Source organism: Myotis brandtii, unplaced genomic scaffold (assembly GCF_000412655.1).
Source record: "Myotis brandtii unplaced genomic scaffold, ASM41265v1 scaffold268, whole genome shotgun sequence".
Taxonomy (NCBI): domain Eukaryota; kingdom Metazoa; phylum Chordata; class Mammalia; order Chiroptera; family Vespertilionidae; genus Myotis; species Myotis brandtii.
In genome coordinates, this window is record NW_005360187.1 from 2,383,696 (window position 1) to 2,407,682 (window position 23,987).

The window sequence follows — 23,987 nt, forward strand, 5'->3', positions numbered from 1 at the left end:
AGGGGGGGCATTGGGGCCAAGCAGGCTGGCATTGGAGGGCAGTTGAGGGTGAGCAGGCCGGCAGGGGTGGGCAGTTGGGAGCCATGAGACCAGCAGGGAGGGCAGCTGGGGGCCATGAAGCTAGAAGGGGAGGGCAGTTGAGAGCAAAAAGGCTGGTAGGCAGAGTGGTTAGGGGCAATCAGGCAGGCAGGTAGGTGAGCGGTTAGGAGCCAGCAGTCCTGGATTGTGAGAGAGATGTCTGACTGCCGGTTTAGGCCCGGGCCTAAACCGGCAGTCAGACATCTCTCTCACAATCCAGGACTGCTGGCTCCTAACCGCTCACCTACCTGCCTGCCTGATTGCCCCTAACCACTCTGCCTACCAGCCTTTTTGCTCTCAACTGCCCTCCCCTTCTAGCTTCATGGCCCCCAGCTGCCCTCCCTGCTGGTCTCATGGCTCCCAACTGCCCACCCCTGCCGGCCTGCTCACCCTCAACTGCCCTCCAATGCCAGCCTGCTACGTGCACTGACCACCAGTGGGCAGACGCTCAAAGCAGGAGCTGCCCCTTGGTGATCAGTGCACTCCCACAGCGGTAGCACTGCTAAGCCAGAAGCCAGGCTCACGGCTGGTGAGCGCAACTGAGGCGGCATGAGCCTCTTCCACCTCTGCAGCAGCACTACTTAGCGGCGGCAGGCACAGCGGGGACAGGATGAGTGGCTCCTTCTCAGCCCACCTGCTGCTTCGTGCACTGTTATGTCCCTCAGGGGATGTTGGACTGCTGGTTGCCTGTGAGGATCAGGTCAAATTCAACATCTGACATCCCCTGTGGGGTCCCAGATTGTGAGAGGATGCAGGCCAGGCTGAGGGACCACACAGGTGCACGAATCTGTGCACCGGGCCTCTGGTAGATAAATAAGCTCCAGGACATTAAGACTCCAATTGCTTTCTGATATTGAGACTCCCACCAACCATTGCTGTTAGGCAACATCACCTAGACACCACATGAGCCCCCTCTCCCTTGGGAGTTTCCTTGACTCCCCCTCTCCCCTCTTAGAATAGTGACATCTTCCCAACCACACCCACTACTCTAGGCATTTTGACAGACTCCTGCTGTGAGAGACTTCTCCTTTCCTAACATGTAAACCTGTCAAAGCATCATCCAATGAAGTTCATGTGGGCTACTGCCACCTCATGGTCATATCTTTTTCCTTGATCAGCCCCTCAATTCCTCAGTCCCTCTGCATAGCTTGTCAAAAGTTTGGAAACATATTGTGTGGGCAAAAGTATAGATAAACGGATATTTTCATTCACTGCTGCAGAAGACTAATCTGGTTTAACATTCATGGAGGGCTATTTGGCAATATCTATAAAATTACAAGTAGGTAAATCCACTTACCCAGCAATTTTATTCCCAGGACTTTATTCTGAGAGAGAGTTACAGATGTGAGAAATAACTTTAAATATATATATTGATTTCAGAGAGGAAGGGAGGGGGAGAGAGATAGAAACATCAATGATAAGAGATAATCAAGCTACAAGGAAGGAAAAACCAAGATGGCGGCATAGGTAAACACCGGAAATTGCTGCCTCGCACAACAACTTCAAAAATACAACAAAAAGACAAAACGGACATCATCCAGAATCACAGGAAGGCTGGCGGGTGGAAATTCTACTAGAAGGAAAGAGAAAAGCGCACAGACTCAGAGGAGGTGCGGTGTGGAAGTAAAGTACAGAGGTACAGAGGCTCACGTGAAAAGGGCTGGCAGCTGAGGACGCGGTTGTCTTTTTCAATCAGGAGGGAGACACAAGCTCCCGACTGTTCTGAACGCCAGTTCCGGGCGAGTCTCTGGGGACCCAGACTCATACGGGGAGAAACTGGACTGTCTGGCATTGGGCAGAACTTGAGGGCGGCTTTCTCTCAGAGGCGCCTGCAGCGATTACTGTGGAACAGTGAGACCTGGGTCCTCTTAGGGCAGGGCTCAGGATCAGCCATAGCTGTTTGCTCTGCCCTGTTGATTTCCTGAGACCCCGCCCCACCCAAGCTGTGCGCAGAGGCTTTTGCATATGAATGCCTTGGCCCTCTGCAATCTAAAATTACCTAACAAACTGCAGCTGGGTCAGAGAGACCCAGAACATCCAAAAGAAACCCCAAGGCCCCACAGCAGCTTGCATTGCTTCACAGCTGGGCCTCATCTAGGCACCTTCAAACTCCAAACAAAGAAAAGGAATCTGCAGATCTCTCCGTAGCTCCTGCTGGGTAGCCTCAGGCAGAGGCTAAATAAGCACCTCCTTAGAGATCCAAGAGCCAGTATACCCAATGGTCAGAGTGGGACCATCCAGATTACAACTCCTCAGATCCATAAGGGACACACTCAGGGGGGCAGATTCAGTGAGCACCAAAGCCCCACTGAAGCAAGTCTTGCCCCAGAAGGGTGTCTTCAGCACAGAAGTTCTCCCACTGCAGACACAGCTGATTCTCACTGCCAATTGGCCTGGAGGTCAATTCCTCCCAGTGACACCTAAAACAATCAAGGCATAACTACAACAAGACTGTGCACAAAGCCCACAAGGGGGTGCACCAAGAGTGTCCACCTCAGGTAACTGGGGAGGCTGAGCCACTGGGCCCTGTAGGACACCTAGCACACAAAACCACTCTACCAACACAGGGAAGCAGACAAAATGCGAAGACAAAGAAACAGGTCACAAATGACAGAAATGGAGGACAGCAAACGACTGGATATAGAGTTCAAAACCACGGTTCTAAGATTTTTCAAGAATTTTATGGAAACCGCCGATAAATGTATTGAGATCCTTAAGAAATCTAGTCAGACCCTCAAGGATATGAAAAAGGACCAACTAGAAATTAAGCATACACTGACTGAAATAAAAAATATTATACAGAGACCCAACAGCAGACTAGAGGATCCCAATAATCAAGTCGAAGATTTGAAATACGGAGAAGCAAACAACGCTCAACCGGAAAAACAAAAAGAAAAAAAGAATCCAAAAATATGAAGATAGTGTAAGGAGCCGCTGGGATAACTTCAAGCGTACCAACATCCGAATTATAGGGGCGCCAGAAGAAGAGAGAGAGCAAGATATTAAAATCCTATTTGAAGAAATAATGACAGAAAACTTCCCCTACCTGGTGAAAGAAATAGACTTACAAGTCCAGGATGCACAGAGAACCCCAAACAAAAGGAATCCAAAGAGGACCACACCAAGACACATCATAATTAAAATGCCAAGAGCAAAAGACAAAGATAGAATCTTAAAAGCAGTAAGAGAAAAACAGTCAGTTACCTACAAGGGAGTACCCATACGACTGTCAATTGATTTCTCAACAGAAACTATGCAGGCTAGAAGGGAGTGGCAAGAAATATTCAAAGTGATGAATACCAAGAACCTACAACCAAGATTACTTTATCCAGCAAAGCTATCATTCAGAATTGAAGGTCAGATAAAGAGCTTCACAGATAAGAAAAAGCTAAAGGAGTTCATCACCACCAAACCAGTATTATATGAAATGCTCAAAGATATCCTTTAAGAAGATAAATAATTTGATGAACAGAATAAACTGGTGAATATAATAGAATCAGGGACATGGAAAGGGAGTGGACTGACAATTCTCAAGGGGGAAGGGGAGTGGGGGGGTGTGGGAAGAGACTGGACAAAAATCATACACCTATGGATGAGGACAATGGCAGGGGTAAGGGCAGAAGGTGGAGTGGGAACTGGCTGGAGGGGAGCTATGGGGGGAAAAAGAGGGACAACTGTAATAATCTGAACAATAAAGATTTAATTAAAACATAAATAAATAAATTTTTTTAAAAAGCTACAAGGAAGTAACTGAAGGAGATTATCCTAAATGAAGATTATGTAGCTTAAGCGTGATTGTTCATAGTTAAGGTGATTAACTATCCGCTTGGCACTTAGTGTACTTCAAAATTTTGAGCAACACTTTTTAAAAAATCTTTAACAATCTAGATAAAAATACATTAAGCTCATTATTCAAAGTAGACATAGTTATTTTCCAGATTATAAAAATCACTGATATTTAGCAGAAGTGTGTTTTTGGTTGGTTGAAAGAATCATCCAATTATAAGTATAAAATCTAAATTATCATAGAGAAACGGATATAATTTTTGTTTTCTTTTTATTTCAATATTGAATTTTTCAAAACACAAGATTTTCTATAGGATGGTTGCTTGGTAAATCTAATTGCATAGTTTATTCAATAATTTTGAATAATAACTATGTTTTACTTAATTGTCTGTTACTATGAAAAGAATGATCTATAATTGATTCTTCATTATAATTAAATTGTCTTTGTTCCATTTTTCAAGTTTAACATTGCCTCAGACAATTGGACAGGTATCTGTTGAGAAACTAGCTGACTACATTCTGGTGAAAACAACCTTTGGTTTTTCATTGGCTTGGGATGGAATATCTGCAATTTACCTCAAAATATCTGAGGAGCTTAAAGGGAAATCATGTGGCCTATGTGGAAACTACAATGGCATTCAATCTGATGATTTCATCATTCAACAAGGTAAGGGGAGCACAATAAATGTGCAGATACTTTTGAGGTCTTTCTCCTTCACCAGTCAAGCTATTTGTACCCAGAAGGGTACAACTTGTCCTAGGTTGGGTAAAATTAGTAGCTATAACTTGTCTGTTTTAGAAATTTTAAGTGCAGTTTGAATGGAAAAAAAAATATTTGTGTCATGCTTGAAAACCATTATTTATTTTATATTTGCAAAATTAAGATACAGGACTTACTCATGTAACAAATATTAATTGAGCATGTACTTCATGTCAGGCACTGTTGTAAGAGCTTGGAATGCATCAGTGAATAAAACAAAGACTCCTTCCTTTTTGGAACTTACATTTTAGTGATTCAAATCCATCGGAGAAAAATTATTCACTTTTGGACAAAAGCTATTTTGCATCCAGTCTTAATAGGAATAAAACAAATGACTGCCAAATAATAGTTTTGCAAAGATATTTAAATGTGAACAGTATTGTAAAAGTTGAATAACTTGAAATTGTTTTTTTACGAATAATGATGTCTCTATCATCATTTATCTATTTATTCAAAGTCATGAAACTAATCTCTGTAAATTATTAAAAATGTGTTCTCTTATACTTTGGTTACTAGTGTGTACTGGCAATGAAATAAGAGTCTCCCAGGACACAATCATGATTTAGGTCCACATGGAGAGGTGTAATAAAAAAAGAGTACTGTTCTTAGTACCAGTAAAAAAAATAATAATAATAAGAGATAATCATTGATTGGCTGCCTCCTGCATGCCCCCTACTGGGGAATGAGCCTGTAACCCAGCATGCGCCCTGATCAGGAATTGAACCCTGACCTCCTGGCTCAAAGGTCAACGCTCAACCACTGAGCCACATCGTCTGGGCAGAAATAACTTTTGAATAAGGTTGTTCATTACAGCATTTTTATAGTAGGTAATATATAAATATTGTAAAGATTTACAATAGGTACTGGTTAAAGAAATTATGGTTTAATGGAATGCCATGCATTGTAAAGAAGAATGAGAACATTTTTAATGAACTGATAGGGAAAATAAAAATATGTAAAACAGTGAATGCTACCATTTGTATTAAAAATAAATGGAGTCCAGCTAGAGTGGCTCAGTTGGTTGAGCATCGTGCCGTAAACCAAAAGGTTGCCAGATCAACTCCCGGTCAGGGCACATACCTGGGCTGTGGGTTCTATCCCAGGTTGGGATGTGTATGGAAGGCAACTGATAGATGTTTCTCTCTCACATTGATGTTTCTCTCTCTTTCTCCCTTCCTCTCTTTAGGCATGTCCTCAGGTGAGGATTAAATAAATAAAAATAAATGGAAAAGTTACATGTATGCATATTTATCTTATCTAATAAAAGACAAAAAGGGTAATTGACTGTACCTTGGCTATGCTTCCCATTGGCTAATCAGGGAGATATGCAAATTAACCGCCAACAAAGATGGCGGCCGGCAGCCATGCAGCTGAAGCGAGCAGGAGGCTTGCTTGCTCCAGTGATGGAGGAAGCCAAGGTTCCCCGCCTTCCGCGGCCCAGCTCTGAGCTGAAAGCAACTAAGTTTCAATTATAGAAGCTAAACAAATCCCAGATACCTGCTTTCAGCTGGCGGTGGCCACAGAGCTGGAGCGGGCCCTTAGCTCCAGTGACGGCAACATAGTTTCAATTATAGAAGCTAAACAAACCCCAGAATAAAAAAAAGAAAAAAGAAAAAAAGGAGAGGCTGGGAGCTTCCGTCGCCAGCCAGCCTGAAAACAGCCCTCAGCCCCTCACCCAGACTGGCCAGGCACCTCAGTGGGGACCCCCCCTAAAGGGGGTGTGGCCAGTCTGAAAACAGCCATCAGCCCCTCATCCAGGCTGGCCAGGCACCCCAGTGGGGACCCCCATCCTAAAGGGGGTGTGGTCAGCCTGAAAACAGCCATCAGCCCCTCATCCAGGCTGGCCAGGCACCCCAGTGGGGACCCCCATCCTAAAGGGGGTGTGGTCAGCCTGAAAACAGCCATCAGCCCCTCATCCAGGCTGGCCAGGCACCCCAGTGGGGACCCCCATCCTAAAGGGGGTGTGGTCAGCCTGAAAACAGCCATCAGCCCCTCATCCAGGCTGGCCAGGCACCCCAGTGGGGACCCCCATCCTAAAGGGGGTGTGGTCAGCCTGAAAACAGCCATCAGCCCCTCATCCAGGCTGGCCAGGCACCCCAGTGGGGACCCCCATCCCGAAGTGGACATCCCCCAGGGCTGCCGGGCTGCCAGAGGGATGTATGACTGCCAGCTTAGGGACATTCCCCCCGGGAGCAGGCTTAAGCCAGCAGATGATCATCCCCCAAGGGGTCCCAGACTGTGAGAGGGCACAGGCCGGGCTGAGGGGACCCCCCCCCCCCCCCGAGTTCACAAATTTTTGTGCACCGGGCCTCTTGTATGTGCATAAAAGGATAACAAAGAGCAGATGACATTAATTGCCTGAGGGGAAGGGTGTTGAATAAGTCAGAGATGAAGACTGGAGGTACACTTTTCATTGTATTCATATATCCATGTGATTCAAAATAGTGTTTCAGTTTTGAACCACAGGAATATGTTACTTACTTATAAATTACATTAAAATTAAATAACAATAAAAATGCTATTCATTAAGAAGATAAGAATGGAATGGCAGAAAAGAGGTCTGATTAGTTGAGGTAAGAAGACTATCAAAGTGTACTTTTGTCATTATTCTACATGGTACTGAAAAGCCACTAAAGGTTTTTCAAAAAGGAGCTCACAATGATTTAGCAGGTTTTTATTTCTTCCTTTAATAATTTCCCATGAACAACGATGAAATCTTTTTAATCCTTTTACCATTAATACCAATTACAGTTTTTACCTAGCACAGTAGATTTTCAATATACCTTTTAAGGAAGGGACACAGAGACCTTGCTTCCAGTAAAGGCCCCAGAAGGGCTACACTTAAGAAGTTGAAGCTAAATTATCCATTGAGTACAAGCTATTCTCTACACCTGCCCTAACAAATCTTAAAACAATATTTGAAAGGAAAAATCTGAATTCAAGTAATTGAACTATGTAACTAAAGGGGTTGGCAAACTCTTTTCTATAGAATGCTAGATAGTTAATATTTTAGGATTTGTGGGCCACATACAATATCTGCTATGTATTCTTTTTCTCTTTCTTTTAAAAAATCTTTTGTATTTTCTTAGTCTTCTTATTTTTAGAAATAACCCTTTAATATATAAAAACCATTCTTAGCTCATGGGCTAGACAAAATTAGGTCATGGGCTGGATTTGGCCCACAGGTTTTGTTTGCTAACCTCTGAACTAGCAGAACAAAATTCAACAATCTTTAAAGGGAGATAACAATTCAAAGCATCAAAAATGTCCATCATCTAGTGAAGCATTCCTGAACTTCCCAAGAAGCAGTAAAATGTAATATAAATTCAAAAGTAAAATAATTAAAATAAGCAGATCTAGAAATGATGGAATTAGCAGTCAAAGATTTAAAAACTGTTATTATAACTGTGTTTAAGTATTTAAAGGAAAACATGAACACAATGTAAAGAGAGACAGAATCCTATGTAATAAAGAGCTAATATACTAATTAGGCTGAACAGCAGAATGACCATCCGGACAACCTTCTGGACGAAGCTGGGGCTGCGAGGGGCTGCGAGGGCTGGCTGAGGCAGCTGAGGTTCTGAGGGCCGATGGGGCTGCGAGGGCTGAGTCCCTTGCACAAATTTCGTGCATCAGGCCTTTAGTGTATATAGATAGATAGATAGATAGATAGATAGATAGATAGATAGATATGAACTTTCTAGAGATGAAACATATAGAAGTTGAATAAAAAAATTAATTGGATGGGATTAATAACAGATTAGATGCTACAAAAGAAGAAATCAGCAAACTTAAAAGATAGCAATAGAGCCCAGCTGGGTATGGCTCAGTGATTGAGCATTGACCTATGAACCAGGAGGAGGTCATGGTTCGATTCCCGGTCCAGGGCACATACCCAAGTTTTGGGCTCAATCCCCAGTGGGGGTAGAAGGGGGGGGGGTGCAGGAGGCAGCCGATAGATGATTGTCACTCCTCATTGATCTTTCTCTCCTCTCCCTTCCTCTCTGAAATCAATAAAAATATATTTTAAAAAAAGATAGCAATATAAACTACCCAAACTGAAGCACAATGATACAAAAGATTTAAAAATAATTAACAGAGTATCAGTCATCTATGGTATAATATCAAGTAGTCTAATGTACATTTAATTAGAATAATGGGTGGGGTGGCTAAAAATATTTGAAAAAATAATTGCCAAAACTTTATCAAGTTGAAGAAGACTATAGATCTATAGTTTAAAGGAGCTCCATGAACCCTTTTGAGCATCTGAAATAAGGGTTAAAGAACCAAATAACAATAACTTTAAACCTAGTACTTAAAAACGCCAAATTATCTGGTTCCAAATGGGACATATTTGTCTTTTACCTTATCGGGTCTTAAGCACCGAAGAATTATTATTTTCTGCAGTTCATTTAGCGTCTGATTCATTGGTTCTGGTAAAACAGCATTGTGTGGCTCTTTACTGTCATATATTTTCTGCCATTCATCTATATATTTACAAAAATGTGACCTAAAGGAAAAAAGCTTAATAGTTATTCTTTCATTGGGAAAAATTTAAAGAGAGATTGTTGAGCAAGGAGATGAATCAAGACAGCTATAGAACCATTTAAAAATCACTAGATTACAAATTTATCCATCACTATTCAATGCTAAATCATCAAGTTTAAACAATTACCTGAGTCCTTGGAAGGCAGGAAATTCACTAGCACGACAAATTTCCTCCCAGCTTTTATCCTGTAACCATGTTGGATCAGGATTTTTCTCAGCACTCTTAAGACTCACTCCTCCAGTTAAAAGAAACATAAGTTCCTGGTAGTCGATCTCTTTCTTTGCCCTGTATTCCCCAAAACAAGGACTGTTGTAAATTGTTGATTTTAAAATTGAATAAATTTCTGCTTCTATAACTTGGATAAAATAAACAGAAGTGACTTCCCTGACTACTGTAAACAACTAGAAAACTGAAAAAAAAACCCGAAACAACTGTTTTTGGAAATTATACAATAGGCAGTACAGGACTGAGATCCCTTAAAAAAGGGAGACAAAAAAGGTGATTCTTAGGATTTCCTCAGCATCTGCCTGGATACACATTCCAGACCACAATGCAGAGAGCAGATGAAGCTCTGATCTCGGCAGTATTGCTGAGCTGAAGAGATCTCTATCAGGGTCAAGAAAGGCTGAGGTGACTGGAATATGTGGGCAAAATACCAGAGAGGAGGCAGATACATGGAAAAGAAGCTTTGGAAACCTGCCTACGTTTACTAAATTCTAAGTTGTGTGTGAGTAGGTAAAACTCCAGGAGGCCTGGCAACGAATTTCTGGGAAGCTGTAGACTGAACAGCACCAGAGCTCACACAGAACTAGAAATGAGTTTTTGCCAACTTGAGTTGAATCTTTATTCACACCAGAGGAATTCAGTTCAACATCAGAGGGATCACACCTTAGTAGTGAAGCTAACATAGCCTTAGAATAAAACTGCCTTCAGAAAGCTAAAAACAAGCCTTGAAAAGATAAAATTAATCCAGTAGTAATTTAATTGACTGAAAAAGTAAAGTCTAATGCTCTTTAAAGGAATACAAAAAACTCAGCATTGATCAATGTAAAATTCACAACATCCATAAGCAGGAGAAAAATGAGTCAATATGTACATAGAAGAGATAGTGATGATACAACAAGCAGACAAAAATGTTAAAAGAGCTATTATAAATATACTGAAGGAGATAAAATGAAACATAAATATAATGAGGAGAGCAATACAGTAAACCTCAAACCTCAATTTAATGGATTTGAGATTCAACGGACAAAATTTCCAGTCTGTATGTCATATGTGAAAATTAATACCCTGTTATTTTAAAATGCTTTTAACCAAAATTTGCTTATAATCAACAGGTTATTTTTTGTTATTAATTCACTGTTATTCTTAACAAATTTTAGTGAATAGGCCATATATTGGAAAAAACATTGTAGTACTTTTGTCAACATAAATAAATATTACATATCTACAATATAGTCTATATATTTAAATCCAAGAGTCACCACTCATAAACGTCCGGGAATGATTAGCATGTGATCACACTCATGGTGTGACTTTCTGTAGCAGTTTCTTTCTTCCATTTTTTTTTGATCCTTAAAAAGGATATTTTTCCATTATTTTTAGAGAGAGTGGAAGGGAAGGGGAGAGAGAGAGAGAGAAATATTGATTGATGTGAGAGACACACATTGATAGGTTGCCTCCTACATGTGGCCCTGGCACTGGAGATGGAGCCTGCAACCAAGGTACATGCCCTTGACTGGAATCAAACCCAAGACCCTTCAGTCCGCAGGCCAAGGCTCTATCCACTGAACCAAACGAGCTAGTGCTTGCGGCAGTTTTAACGCTTGCTAGCAGATGTTTCAAAGTGCACTAAACCACATAGTTTTTTTAAAAAAATATTTTTATTGATTTCAGAGAGGAAGGGAGAGGGAGAGAGAGACAGAAACATCAATAATGAGAGAGACTCATTGATCAGTTGCCTCCTCCATGCCCCCCACTGGGGATGGAGCCTGCAACCCAGGCATGTGTCCTGACCTGGAATTGAGCCGTGACCTCCTGGTTCACAGGTCGACACTCAACCACTGACACTCAATCACTAAGCCACTGCGGCCAGGCCATATATACTTACTTTTAATTACACAAACGTGTCTGCATAAGTAAAAACAGGTAAACTAATTTGTCAATTTTTTAACATACACATTCAAAAAATCTACTTTATTATATAATGGACTTTTGGCTTTAATGGACACCCCCTCGCCCAAATTAGTCCATTATATTGAGGTTTACTGTATAGAAAATAACCAAATACTGTTAGGCACATTCTCTACCTTTCCCCTGCACTCCATTATGCCCTGCTTGTGATTCTCGCCATCCCAGTTGTTTTCCTATTAGTCTCATTTCAGGTTTTGCAAGCCATGACAATGGCTTTCAGTTTCCAGTAAACTGCCTCACCCAGTTTCCAGTGGACCACCCACAGTTGGCCCCTTCCTGCACCTCCCGCCTCTCATAAAGATCCCACTCTCCCTACTCTTACACCAATATTCAGGTCTCAGCCTGCTGTGAGAGAATGGAGTAACACTAGAGGCCCGGTGCATCAAATTTGTGCATGGGTAGGGTCCCTAGGCCTGGCCGGTGATCAGGGCTGATCTGCGGGGCGACTGGTGGGGCGACTGGGGGTAGGGGGTCCCCACTGGCACCTGCCTTGGCTGGCCTGGGGCCTGAGGGCTGGGGACAGGTCCTGTGTTGAGCATCTGCCCCTGGTGGTCAGTGCACGTCATAGTGACTGGTTGTTTCACCGGTCATTCCACTGTTCAGTTGATTTGCATACTAGGCTTTTATTATATAGGATTTCTTAAACTCTCACAACATCGCCTGCCCTGGCTCCTGTTGGCGCAGACCTAATAAATGAAATTTCTAGTCATAAAAAATACAAAATCTAAAAATTTAACTGATTCCCTTTCCCTCAGATGTACAGAACTTGAGAGGATTCATTACTAGTAGACCTACACTATAAGAATGTTAAAGTTTCAGGTAAATGGAAATTTGGATATACATAAAAGAATACAAAGCTCCAGATATGGTAAATATATGGGTAAACATAAATGGCTTTTTTTCTTTTTAAGTATCCTTAAAAGATAATAGATTATTTAAAGCACAAAATAACAATGTATTGTGAGATTTATAACACATGTACAAGTAAAATATATGACATTACATATATAGTTTTACCTGAGATAGACAGTGAAAAGTTAAGAAGTGCACTATAATCCTAAAGAAATCACTGAAAGAATAAAACAAAAACCATAGCTAGTAAATCAACAAAGAAGATAAAATCAAATAATAAAAAATATGCAATTAAAAGAAAAGCAGAAAATGAGGAAATGTGGGACAAAGAACAGATGAGCAAAACAGAAAACAAATTGTAAGATGATAGATTTAAACATAACTCTATTATCTCATTGAATGAAAATGGTCTAAGCAATTTCCCTAAAGCTAGTAATTATCATATTGGATAAAACAAGCAAGACCTAACTACGTGCTGTCTACAGAAATACAGTTTAAGTATAAAGGTACAAATAGCTTAAACATATAGCCCAGTTGGTGTGGCTCAGTGGTTGAGCATGGACCTATGAACTATGAGGTCACAGTTTGATTCCTAAGTGAGGCACATGCCAGGGTTGTGGGCTTGATCCCCACTAGGGGGCTTGCAGGAGGCAGCCAATCAATAATTCTTTCTCATCATTTGATGTTTCTATCTCTCCTTCTCCCTTCCTCTCTGAACTCAATAAAAAATATTTTTTTAAAAGTATGCAAAATATATATACCATGCTATCAGTATTCAAAATAAAGCTGGAGAGGCTATACTAAAAGTATATTTCAGAGCAAAGGGCATTACCAGGGATTTTTTTTTTTAAAAGGCCAAGTCAATTCATTAAGAGGATATGACAGTCCTAAATATCCAATAATAGGATCAAAACACATAGCACTATTGACAGAACCACAAGGAAAAATCTCTGTAGAAATTCCAAACCTTTCTCAATAACTGCTTAAACTGGTAGACAGAAAATCAATAAGGATATAGAAGATATATAGACCAGCTTGACCTACTTGCCTTTTTAGAAATTCCATCTCAGAACAGTAAAATACACATGCTTTGCAAGAGTACATAAACATTCAAAAAGAGACCACCTTCTGGGCCATACAATGTCTCATTGATAAAATTTCTAGAATAGGAAAAACTATGGAGACAGAAAGCAGATTAGTGGTGAGGGCTTGGTGCATGGCAGGAACCGGGTTGAGGTGGGGAGTAGGGGGAAAAAGGGGGACACCTGTAATACTCTCAACAATAAAGATTTTTTAAAAAGAATTTATTGAACTGTGCATGAATGTTTTATAAATGTTCTGTGTGATCTTAAATTTAAAAATCAAATAAACATAAAAACACTAATACTATTATAGAGAAATATACAGGTAAAATCATGAATTAAGCACAGCAGTCATCTTTAGATATTAGGTATTCCAAGCAGGCTTTTAAAACAAAGAAAAAGCAAGTAACTTACAGAAGGAGATTCGCACATAATAAAAAGGAAAACAACAGCTTGTCCTTCTCAAATAGTGATCGGCATATATTACAATATAAGTTGTATGTGAAGTGGTCATTTAAATATCGGAGGCGCTTTTCCAAGATTTTTGATCTGTTACTAAAAGGTTTTAAAAAAGAAAAATATGTTTAGTCAAACAAAACTAAGATAAAAGTAAGTAAAATATGAATTAACATGCAAGTTGTTTTTATTTTACTGAAGTACCCACTGTTAAAAATATACTACACACACACACACACACACACACACACACACACACACACACATGTATGTAAAACTGATGAAATCTGAATAAGCTCTCTGAATTGTATCAATAAATTTCCTGGTTGTGATATCTATAATAATAAAAGTGTAATATGCTAATTAGACTGGACGACCTTCTGGGCGAAGCCGGGCTGCGGGGGAAGCCCGGGTCCCGAGTGCCAGAGGGAAGCCAGTGCCAGCAGCCAGGGGAAGGAAGGCCTACTCTTGCACGAATTTCGTGCATTGGGCCTCTAGTTGTACTATAGTTATGCAAGATGTTACAACTGGAGAAACAAGGTGAAGGGTATAGGAACCTTCCTGTACAATTTTTGTGTGTGTACAACTTCTTGTAAATCTTTATGCAAAAAAATAGGGTATAATTCTATGAAATATGGTTTAACCATCTCTCTATTTTCAAAATTTTAAATTTCATATTGTACTCTAAATGACTGGAAACAATCAGTTAATTAAAACACACACCTACTGAATCTTTAAAAATTTATTTTTTTAAAATTTATTTCAGAGAGGAAGGGAGAGAGAGAAACATCAATTTTGGGAGAGAATCATTGATTGGCTGCCTCCTGCATGCCCTCCACCATAGGGGATGGAGTCCGCAACCCGAGCATGTGCCCTGACTAGGAATTAAACAGAATTGAATCATGACCTCCTGGTTCATAGGTCCATGCTCAATTGCTGAGCCACGCCGGCCAGGCCCTACTGAATCTTTTTTAGTGTGAGGATCTATGCTGGGGATGGAACTGTATGAGACAAAGAATTATAGCCGGGCCATATATTTAAGAGAGAGAAAAACAAGACTAAAGCTAATCCCTTTACGTCTAAATCTTGTGTAAATGTGAAACAAGACTAAAAATAGAAAAGCTTGCTCTTTCTTTCTTCCTTTCATTCACTTTTCCATATTTTTAAATGTTCCACATGAATATTACATATTACACAAGTAATAAAAAAGAAATGGAAAGGATGGTGAAAATCCAACCTAGAGAGTATGAATGAAGCTAGAGAATTACCTGTCATGAATAGAGTTGATATAAAGGTTCACGAACCAGCTAAGAGAGTACTGGTACATAGGATCAATGTTAGCCAGGTCTGCAATGCTAAAGAATAATACTGATGAATGTTTAGCAATAGGTCTATATCCTTCTCGAGACTCTGCTATTTTGAGTTCTGTTTTTTCTGCAATCTAGAAGAGGAAAATCAAAATAAAAATGTGTTTTAATTATATTTCTCATGTGATTAAGTTTATAGTTTTAAAAAAAGCCACTTAATTCAATGACAAAATTATAGAAGCATAGTTTACAAGAAAGGGTTTTATTATGCTAAAAGCTAGAAAGGAAAAAAAGGAAGGGAAGGGAAGGGAAGGGAAGGGCAAAAAGAGAAAGAAAGGAAAGAAAGAACTATGGAGGGAGGGGAGAAGACCAGAGGTTTATAGATTAAAATTGTGATAACTCACCAACCATCTCTTATTTGAGAAATACCACAGCTGTCAATCTTTGCTTATTTTTTTTGCCAGAATCTTACATGTGTCTACTACAGTCATACACCCTCTTTAAGTAGGTCAGAGATAGAGAAGGAGAGGGAGAAAGAGAGATAGAGAGAAAGTGTGGATGTTTAAGGTGCCAACACGTACGTGTACCAGAACCCAGCACAAAGTTTGGGGCAGAGTAGGTATTCAGAAATATTTGTTGGCTGATGGTTTTATACATTAAGAATACTTTTTTTTTCAACTAGCTCCTGATATGTTTAACTTTTCTAGACTAATAGGGGTGTAGATATTCAACTCCAAAAGAGAAAAATTTCTCCAAGATAACAGCTCTTCAATTGACAACTCAATCTGATAGGTTAATATTCTACAGGAAAAATGTGTAGAACATTTTTACAACCCACTTTCCCTCTTTGGAAATACTAGCCACAGACTCTGTTCAATAAGTATGCCTATGTAGTCATGTTTATATTGAACTAGAGGCCTTGTACACAACATTCATGCACTTGCGGGGGGGGGGGGGCCCCACTCAGCCCAGCCTGCACCCTCTCGCAGTCTGGGACCCCTCGCCAGACATCCCCCAGGGGTCCTTAGCTGCTGCGGAGGTGGGAGAGGCTCCCATCACCACCACTGTGCTCGTCAGCCATGAGCCCGGCTTCTGGCTGAGCGATGCTCCCCCTCTGGGAGCGCACTGACCACCAGGAGGCAGCTCCTGCATTGAGCGTCAGCCCCCTGGTGGTCAGTGCACATCATAATGACCGGTCTTTTGGCTGTTAGGTCGATTTGCATATTAGCCTTTTATTATATAGGATGATCCCATTTGTAGCTGATTCAATCAGGTGGTATGAATAGAATAAGGCCCAAAATAAGTTAAGCAATTTTCTCTCCAAATGTTTCACCCTTTACGAGCCTCAGAAAATGAAGTCAGGTGGTACTGGGCATCAGTGCTAAAAGGTAATGGGACCAAAGTCGTTTTCTATAGGCCAGATAAATGTAGGAGGAAACAGACACAAAAGTTTTACAGAAGAAATTGGTCTTCAAGTGGAATAGAGAGAACAACACAAATTGGAGAGAGGGGAAGAGACAGAGATCATAGAAACTCAATGCTTTCCGTTTATTCCTGAGTCTTGTACATACTTTGTATAATTGGGAAAATAAAATATCCTCTTGCATATTTTTAATTTGAGTGGGTTTCTCTTTCTTGCAAACAAACTTTCCCTAAAATTACACAGTATTAACCACAATTAAAAGTAAGTTTTAAACCTCAATTTTGACTATAAAAAAGTAAAACAAAGTTATCAACAATGGAAATTAATGACATTTTACATAAGAGAGCATAATCTTAGTATTCCCATTTAAACCTGTTATTTAAAACCTATTTTTTCATCCATCAGGGGACCCAGCCAGAAAGACATGATTTCTTAAATTTCTTTCTCTTTGTAAGATAAAATTCTGGAACCAATAAATACTTATATCTCTTTCCCTCTTGGAATCTTAATAGGAAATAAACTGATAAATTCTTCTTATCCTTTCTCCCCTTTGAACAAACAGTGTAGTGAGGAGACAATAAGTTGGTTCTGCTTTGATGAACAGGGAAAGAAGGGAGACATTATAGAATACCTCAGCCATGGTCCCCATGGGGAGCTGCCATAGGATATTACTTTAAGATAGTATTCTTTTGGCTCTTCTAAAATAAAAACAAGCAAAAAACCCCCACAAAATCTCAAAAACAACAATAAAGAAAAACAGTACATCTGAACTGACAGTCATTACCATCACTGTCACACAAAACTAAACCCATCCCAAGGGAAAGTGTGCCTAAGTCTTTGAATAAGTCCTCTAGATTAGAGGTGCATGGGGTAGGAAACAGCAGAAGAGTACTGAACAATTAGTGCAATTTCTATTTAGGTTTAAATTTTTTTTAAAGTTATCCTAATATTAAGATGTGCTTGATTCACTGGGTGGGCCAAGGAGGATCAAAAGTAAATCAATAACGTTAGCCTATAGAAGTCATTCTGTAATATCATTTTATTGTGTGAACTTGGGCTTCAACTACTGTTTCGGGACCCTAGTTTTCTTAACTATCAAATATAAAAAATAACTGACAGCTAAGGCATATCTACCTATAATTCTGTAGGATTCTATTAAAAATATACAATATGAAATTACCATTTGGCTGTCATAGATAAAATTTGTAATAAATACTTTATTCGTTGTAGATCTCTTGTCTTTCTTCCTTCACCTGCCACTCCTAACTCTCATACCTTTCTCCTTGATGAGCAAATGACCAGGCAATGGCAGAAAAGCATCCTTATTAGTTCCTAAAACCACTTAATGTCCAATTAGTCAGCAATTACCTCCCCACTTCAACCAGAAACAGAGGCAAGCCAAATTCTCAGTTTTTAGGTGACAGTCAGTTACATTTGAATGAAACAGACTAGCTTGCCTTACCTATGCAATAATAAAAATATATTTTATGTATTTTAACAGCTTTACATGTAATATTCATATATAAAAAACTTTAAGTGCTTTTCTCCAATTTAAAAATCTAAAGAATTCAAAAATAAGGCATTCAGTATTTGAAAAAAGTACAGATTTCTAAAATGTGTATATTTTGTCATGAATTTTTAAAACTTTCATTTTAAATTTATTTCTCTATGTAAAATACTATACAAGTCTGAACAGGATTTGAATAATTCAACACTAAGAAATACTTTGTGAGTTAAAAATTAGTTTCTTTTTTTGTATTTTTATGAATTCTTTTCCTTTCCCAGTAAGTCTAGTATAGCATTTTCTTAAGGCACCCGGAGAAAATTGTTAAGAATCAAAAGATTTCTAGGATTATTTTTTCACCTGCTGTTTCTTTGTTATCTCATTGGACATCATTTTAGCAGAGTCTAAGACTTTAATTGCACTTTCATCTTCTAAAATGTTCCCTTCTGAAGATGATAATGTTTCCAAAATTCTTTTCTCTATATCTTTTAGCTGTTTCTTATTAGCTGCAGACTGAAGAATAAGAGCATTTCTTTCCTCTTCTAATTCTGGTCTAAAAGATAAAAACATGTAGTCTAAATTTGTAGTATTTTATCTAAATTCATATTTAAACATTAGACACCACAATATTATAGACACTTAAATAATTTTGTAGACATGTAACACTAACTAAGGTGATTAATCTCTTAATCCTAACCTAAAATTACTTCCATTCAAATAATAATTTGAGAAATTCAAGCAAAAAAGCAATAACATGTACTGTGGTGAGTCTAAGAATATAATAAGTTTATCCATATGGTGTAGCCAGTTTTGTGAGAATAAGAACTGGAGAAGACCTAATGAAAAAATAAACTGATGAACAAAAAAAAAAAATCCAGAGACATTGACGCATGCAACAGGCTGACATATTTCAGAGGGAAGGGGGGAGTGAGTATGAAGATATTAACCAATGAACTTATATGCATATATGCAAATGGGCAGACAACAGTGCGGGGAAGGCCTAGGGAGGGGACAGGAGCTGGGTGAAAAAAGTCAGTGGGGGAGTGGGGGACATCTGTAATACTTTCAATAATAAAGATAAATTTTTAAAAAAGAACTGGAGATGAAATTTCTTATTTATTCCTTGGCATTGTCATATTCCATCTAACTTTCATTGTTTCTTCTAAAATAGCAGATATAAAAAGGACCACTTATTGTACAACTGGCTCTGGGGTGGGGGCAGGGGAGGCTGGAGGGGACTAATCGGGGAGAAAGAGGGACATATGTAATACTTTCAACAATAAAGATTAAAAAAGAGAGAGAGAGAAAATCAGAAGAGTAACCTGAAAAAAATTCTCTCTTTGTCTTTAACTTCTGGCTTTTTAATTATGATGTGTTTTGGTGTGAGTCTCTTTGGGTTCCTCTTGTTTGGGACTCTCTGTGCTTCCTGGACGTGTTAAGTCGATTTCTTTCACCAGGTAGGGGAAGTTTTCTGTCATTATTTCTTCAAATAGGTTTTCAATATCTTGTTCTCTCTTCTCCTTCTAGCACCCCCACTGTGTGAATGTTGGTGTGCTTGAAGTTTTCCCAGAGACTCCTTATACTATCTTCATATTTTTGGATTCTTTGTTCTTTTTGCTCTTCTGATTGAGTGTATTTTGTTTCCTCATATTCGAAATCATTGATTTGATTCTCAGAATTTTCTACTCTACTGTTGAATTTCTGTAAATTATTCTTTATTTCAATTAGTGTATGCTTAATTTCTGACTGGCCCTTTTTCATGTCTGACATTCTCACTAAGAACCTTGAAAGTCTCACTAAGTCCCTTGAAGCTCTCATTAAGATCCTTGATCATCCTTATAACCATTGTTTTAAACTCTGTAGCTAGTAGTTTGTTTGCTTCCATTTCATTTAGTACTTTTCCTGGAGATTCCTTCTGTTCTTTCGTTTGTGACATGTTTCTTTGTCTCTGCATTTTGGCTGCTTCCCTGTGTTTGTTTCTATGTATTAGGTAGAGCTGCTTTGTCTCCAGGACTTGGTAGAGTAGCCTTGTGAAGTAGGTGTCCTATAGGGCCCAGTGGCTCAACCTCCCCAGTCACCAGGGATGGGCCCTTTAGATGCATCCCTGTGAGGCCTGTGTGTACAGTCTTGTTGTAGTTGAGCTTTGACTGCTGTTGGAGTCACTGGGAGGAATTGACCTCCAGGCCGATTGGCTGTGAGGACCAGCTGTGTCGGTTCTTGGGCCTCTGATTGATATGTATGGAGCATGCTGATGCCAGATGCTGCTTGTTTGAGAGATTTTATGAAGGTCTGAAGCCTGAGCCAGGACAAGCCATTTATATGGAAAAGCTGCTGCCCACAGCTTGGGTGGGGCTGCAAATTGGATGGGGAAGGGTTTCAGGGTGGAGTGGACAGTGTGAGCCAGGCTGATGGAAACTCAGATATGGCTGCCAGTTAGCTCTGCAACAGTGGAGGTCTCAGCATAGGAACTATGACCCCTCTGAGCACCTCTGTCTGGGAGAAAGCCACCCCTGAGTTCTTGCTCCGATGCCAGACAATTCAATTCTTACCTGTATGTCCCTGGATCCCCCCAAGCTGCTGCCTCAGCACTGGACCTCAGAGGGAACAAGTTCATGTAAGTTTGTGCACCAGCCCTTTAAGAGGAACTGCCTGGGTCTCCAGCAGCCTCTGTGTCACTCAGCCATAAACACCACTGGTTTTTACCCAAAGTTATAGGGACTTCTATTCCAAGCTCTGGCACCTTGGGCTGAGGGGTCTGGTGTGGGGCTAGGATCCTTTGTTCCTCTGGAAGGCCTCCACAGCCAAGATATCCCTCCCGATTAAAACAACGTCTCATGTGGGTGTAGGACCAGCCTGTTCTGCTCCCCCACACCCCCTACCAATGTGCTTCCTTCCTTACTTCTCTATTTATAGGACTGCCATTCAGCCATATTTCAAGTGGTTCTGAATGATGGTTGTTCTGTATTTAGTTGTAATCTTGATGTGGTTGTGGGAGGTGGCAAGTAGGCATTTAACTACACAGCCATCTTGGTTCTCCCCCCAGGAAGCAATTATTTACCATTAGCCTCTCCACATATATTTTTCTCATTTAAATAATAACATATGCTATTAATAAAAAATACATCAATTATGAAGAAAATAGTAATAATTACCCATAATCTTAGCATTTGAGGGATGATCACAGTTAATATTCTGGTGTAATCTTTACCTGCATTCATTTCCCTGCATTCATCATTAACTTTTGTTTTTACAAAATATTACCCAAACTGTATATAGTTTAGTATCCTATTTTTTATTTATTTATTTATTTATTTCTTCTGGTGTATTTACCTGCATTCATTTCCCTGCATTCATCATTAACTTTTGTTTTTACAAAATATTACCCAAACTGTATATAGTTTAGTAGTATATTTTTTATTTATTTATTTATTTATTTATTTTTTTAATTAAATCTTTATTGAGTTCATTCTGTACATCAGATTATTTATTCACTTGGTTCTTAGATTCACTTGTTGATAGATGCATGTTTGTTGTTCACAATTTGTATCTTTACCTTTTTCTTCTTCCTCTTCTTAAAGGATACCTTTCAGCATTTCGTATAATACTGGTTTAGTGGTGATGAACTCCTTTAGCTTTTCCTTATCTGTGAAGCTCTTTATCTGACCTTCAATTCTGAATGATAGCTTTGCTGGATAAAGTATTCTTGGTTGTAGGTTCTTGGTATTCAGCACTTTGAATATTTCTTGCCATTCCCTTCTGGCCTGCAAAGTTTCTGTTGAGAAATCAGCTGACAGTCGTATGGGTATTCCCTTGTAGGTAACTGAGTTTCTTTCTCTTGCTGCTTTTAAGATTCTCTCTTTGTCTTTTGCTCTTGGCATTTTAATTATGATGTGTCTTGGTGTGGTCCTCTTTGGATTCCTTTTGTTTGGGGTTCTCTGCGCTTCTTGGACCTGTAAGTCCATTTCTTTCACCAGGTGGGGGAAGTTTTCTGCCATTATTTCTTCAAATAGGTTTTCAATATCTTGCTGTCTCTCATCTTCTGGCACCCCAATTATTCTGATGTTTGTACGCTTGAAGCTGTCCCAGAGGCTCCTTACACTATCTTCGTATTTTCGGATTCTTTTTTCATTTTGCTTTTCCGGTTGGGTGTTTTTTGCTTCTTCGCATTTCAAATCTTTGGCTTGATTCTTGCGCTCCTCTGGTCTGCTATTGGGTGTAATATTCTTTATTTCAGAGCGTGTATGCTTAATTTCTAGTTTCTTTATCATAGCATCGAGGGTCTCATTAGTTTTCGTGAGGCTCTCCAAAAGTTTATTGCAAGCCCTCAAAATTGCGTTTTTTAGCTCTATATCCTCCATTTCTGTCATGTTTTTTTGTCTCCGCATTTTTTATGCTTTCTTGGTGCACCCCCTAGTGGTCTTTGTGCGCAGTCTTGTTCTAGTTGAGCCTTGATTGTTGTAGTTAATACTAGAGGGATTTGACCACCAGGCCGACTGGCTGTGTGAATCAGCTGTGTCTGCCGCGGAAAACTTCTGTCCTCTGGGGAGGTGCTAATCTAGCCTTTGCCTGCGGCGATCTGGCAAATGGCTCTGCGCAGGGCTTGGGCGGGGCGGGCTCAACAGGGCGGGCGGAGGGAGTGGTTATGGCCCCTCTCAGTCCCGTTCCCAGAGGCTCTGCTTCTCAGAACCCCCGGAACCGCTGCAAACCTCGGAGGGAAAGCTGCCTTCCAACTGATGCCAGACACTCCCGCTTCTCCCGTTTGGGTCCGAGTCCCCAGCGATTCGCCCGTATCTGGAGCTCAGAGTCTGAGACTCCCCCCTGACCGAAAACGACAACCGCGCTCTCAGCCACCAGCCCGCTTTGCGCGCGCACCTCCGCACCTGAGTTTTTTCCACACTGCGCCTCCTCTGAGCCTCGGTGTGCTGTTATTTTTCCTTCTAGTTGAAGAGTCTCTCCTCAGCCAGCCTTCCTGTGGTTCTGGGTGATGTCCGTTCCGTCTTTTAGTTGTATTTTTGAAGTGGTTGTTTGCGGCAGCAGTCTCCGGTGTTTACCTATGCCGCCATCTTGGTCTCTCTCAGTATCCTATTTTTTTGTTCTTATCCTAAGTACCTTCTTATTAATATTCTGTATATGTATTTGAACACATTTCTGATTTTATCCATAGAATTCTTAGGGTGAAATTTTTTGGCTCAAACAATCAGAAGTCAGAAATTATGGCATGTCACTTGAATCTTACTACCCATATTAAGAGCCCAATATAACATGGTTGATTTATAACTTGCTTGTTATAAAATGGCTATTTTAAAGGATTATATAATTATTTAATTTATAATAACAAGATATAAAATTTGACAAGGTTTTGAAATAATCACATAATAAAAGTATTAATGGCCTACAAATATTTCTCTCTAGGCAATCTGGAAGCAGCTAAGAAAATACATACCTCTCCTTTGCGACAACAATACCTAATAACTGATCTTCAAGTCCTTCTGGAGTTATCATGAAATTGAGCAAAGACAGTTTTGTAGCTAGCTCTGGCATATAGTGTGGATTTCTCAGTTTTGTGGTGATGTAAAACTTGAAATCAAAGGAATACTCAATAATGACTTCACCAAGCCTGATACAATCAATGCCACCTGTATTTCAGAAAACAAACGAATAGTCAGTAAGCCAAAGTTGCATAAACCCTCCCCCTGTGTTAAGACCTTTCCCAGGTTACTAGTAATTTAAAGGAGAATACAGATGTGACAAAAGTCACAGACACAGAGGAAAGTAAACAGTTATACAGCAGGACTATTCATTCTTGGGTAGTATAAGACATTTTCTCTGGTCATGAAGCCTTCTAAATGAAGATTCCTCTTGATGTTACTTCCTCTCTCCATTTTCAGAATCCAGAGTACTGACCATTATACAATGGAACCTCTATCGATTTTCAATCATGATTCCAAAGTTATTTGTATATGACTAAAGCTCTTAAAAGTACTAGAGTTTGGCAGA

The 23,987-nt window shown here is 39.8% G+C and overlaps 1 protein-coding gene across 1 annotated transcript in view; it reads right to left on the minus strand.

Moving 5' to 3' along the window:
• DNAH12 (dynein, axonemal, heavy chain 12) overlaps positions 1-23,987 on the minus strand; it is a 260,675-nt gene that overhangs the window by 34,675 nt on the left and 202,013 nt on the right. Inside the window, exons 63-68 of the mRNA XM_014541350.1 lie at positions 23,434-23,626; positions 18,351-18,543; positions 15,025-15,197; positions 13,715-13,855; positions 9,300-9,458; positions 8,990-9,134 (exon numbers count right to left, since the gene is read on the minus strand). Coding sequence (XP_014396836.1) covers positions 8,990-9,134; positions 9,300-9,458; positions 13,715-13,855; positions 15,025-15,197; positions 18,351-18,543; positions 23,434-23,626 — 1,004 coding nt within the window. The remainder of the gene's footprint in view (positions 1-8,989; positions 9,135-9,299; positions 9,459-13,714; positions 13,856-15,024; positions 15,198-18,350; positions 18,544-23,433; positions 23,627-23,987) is intronic.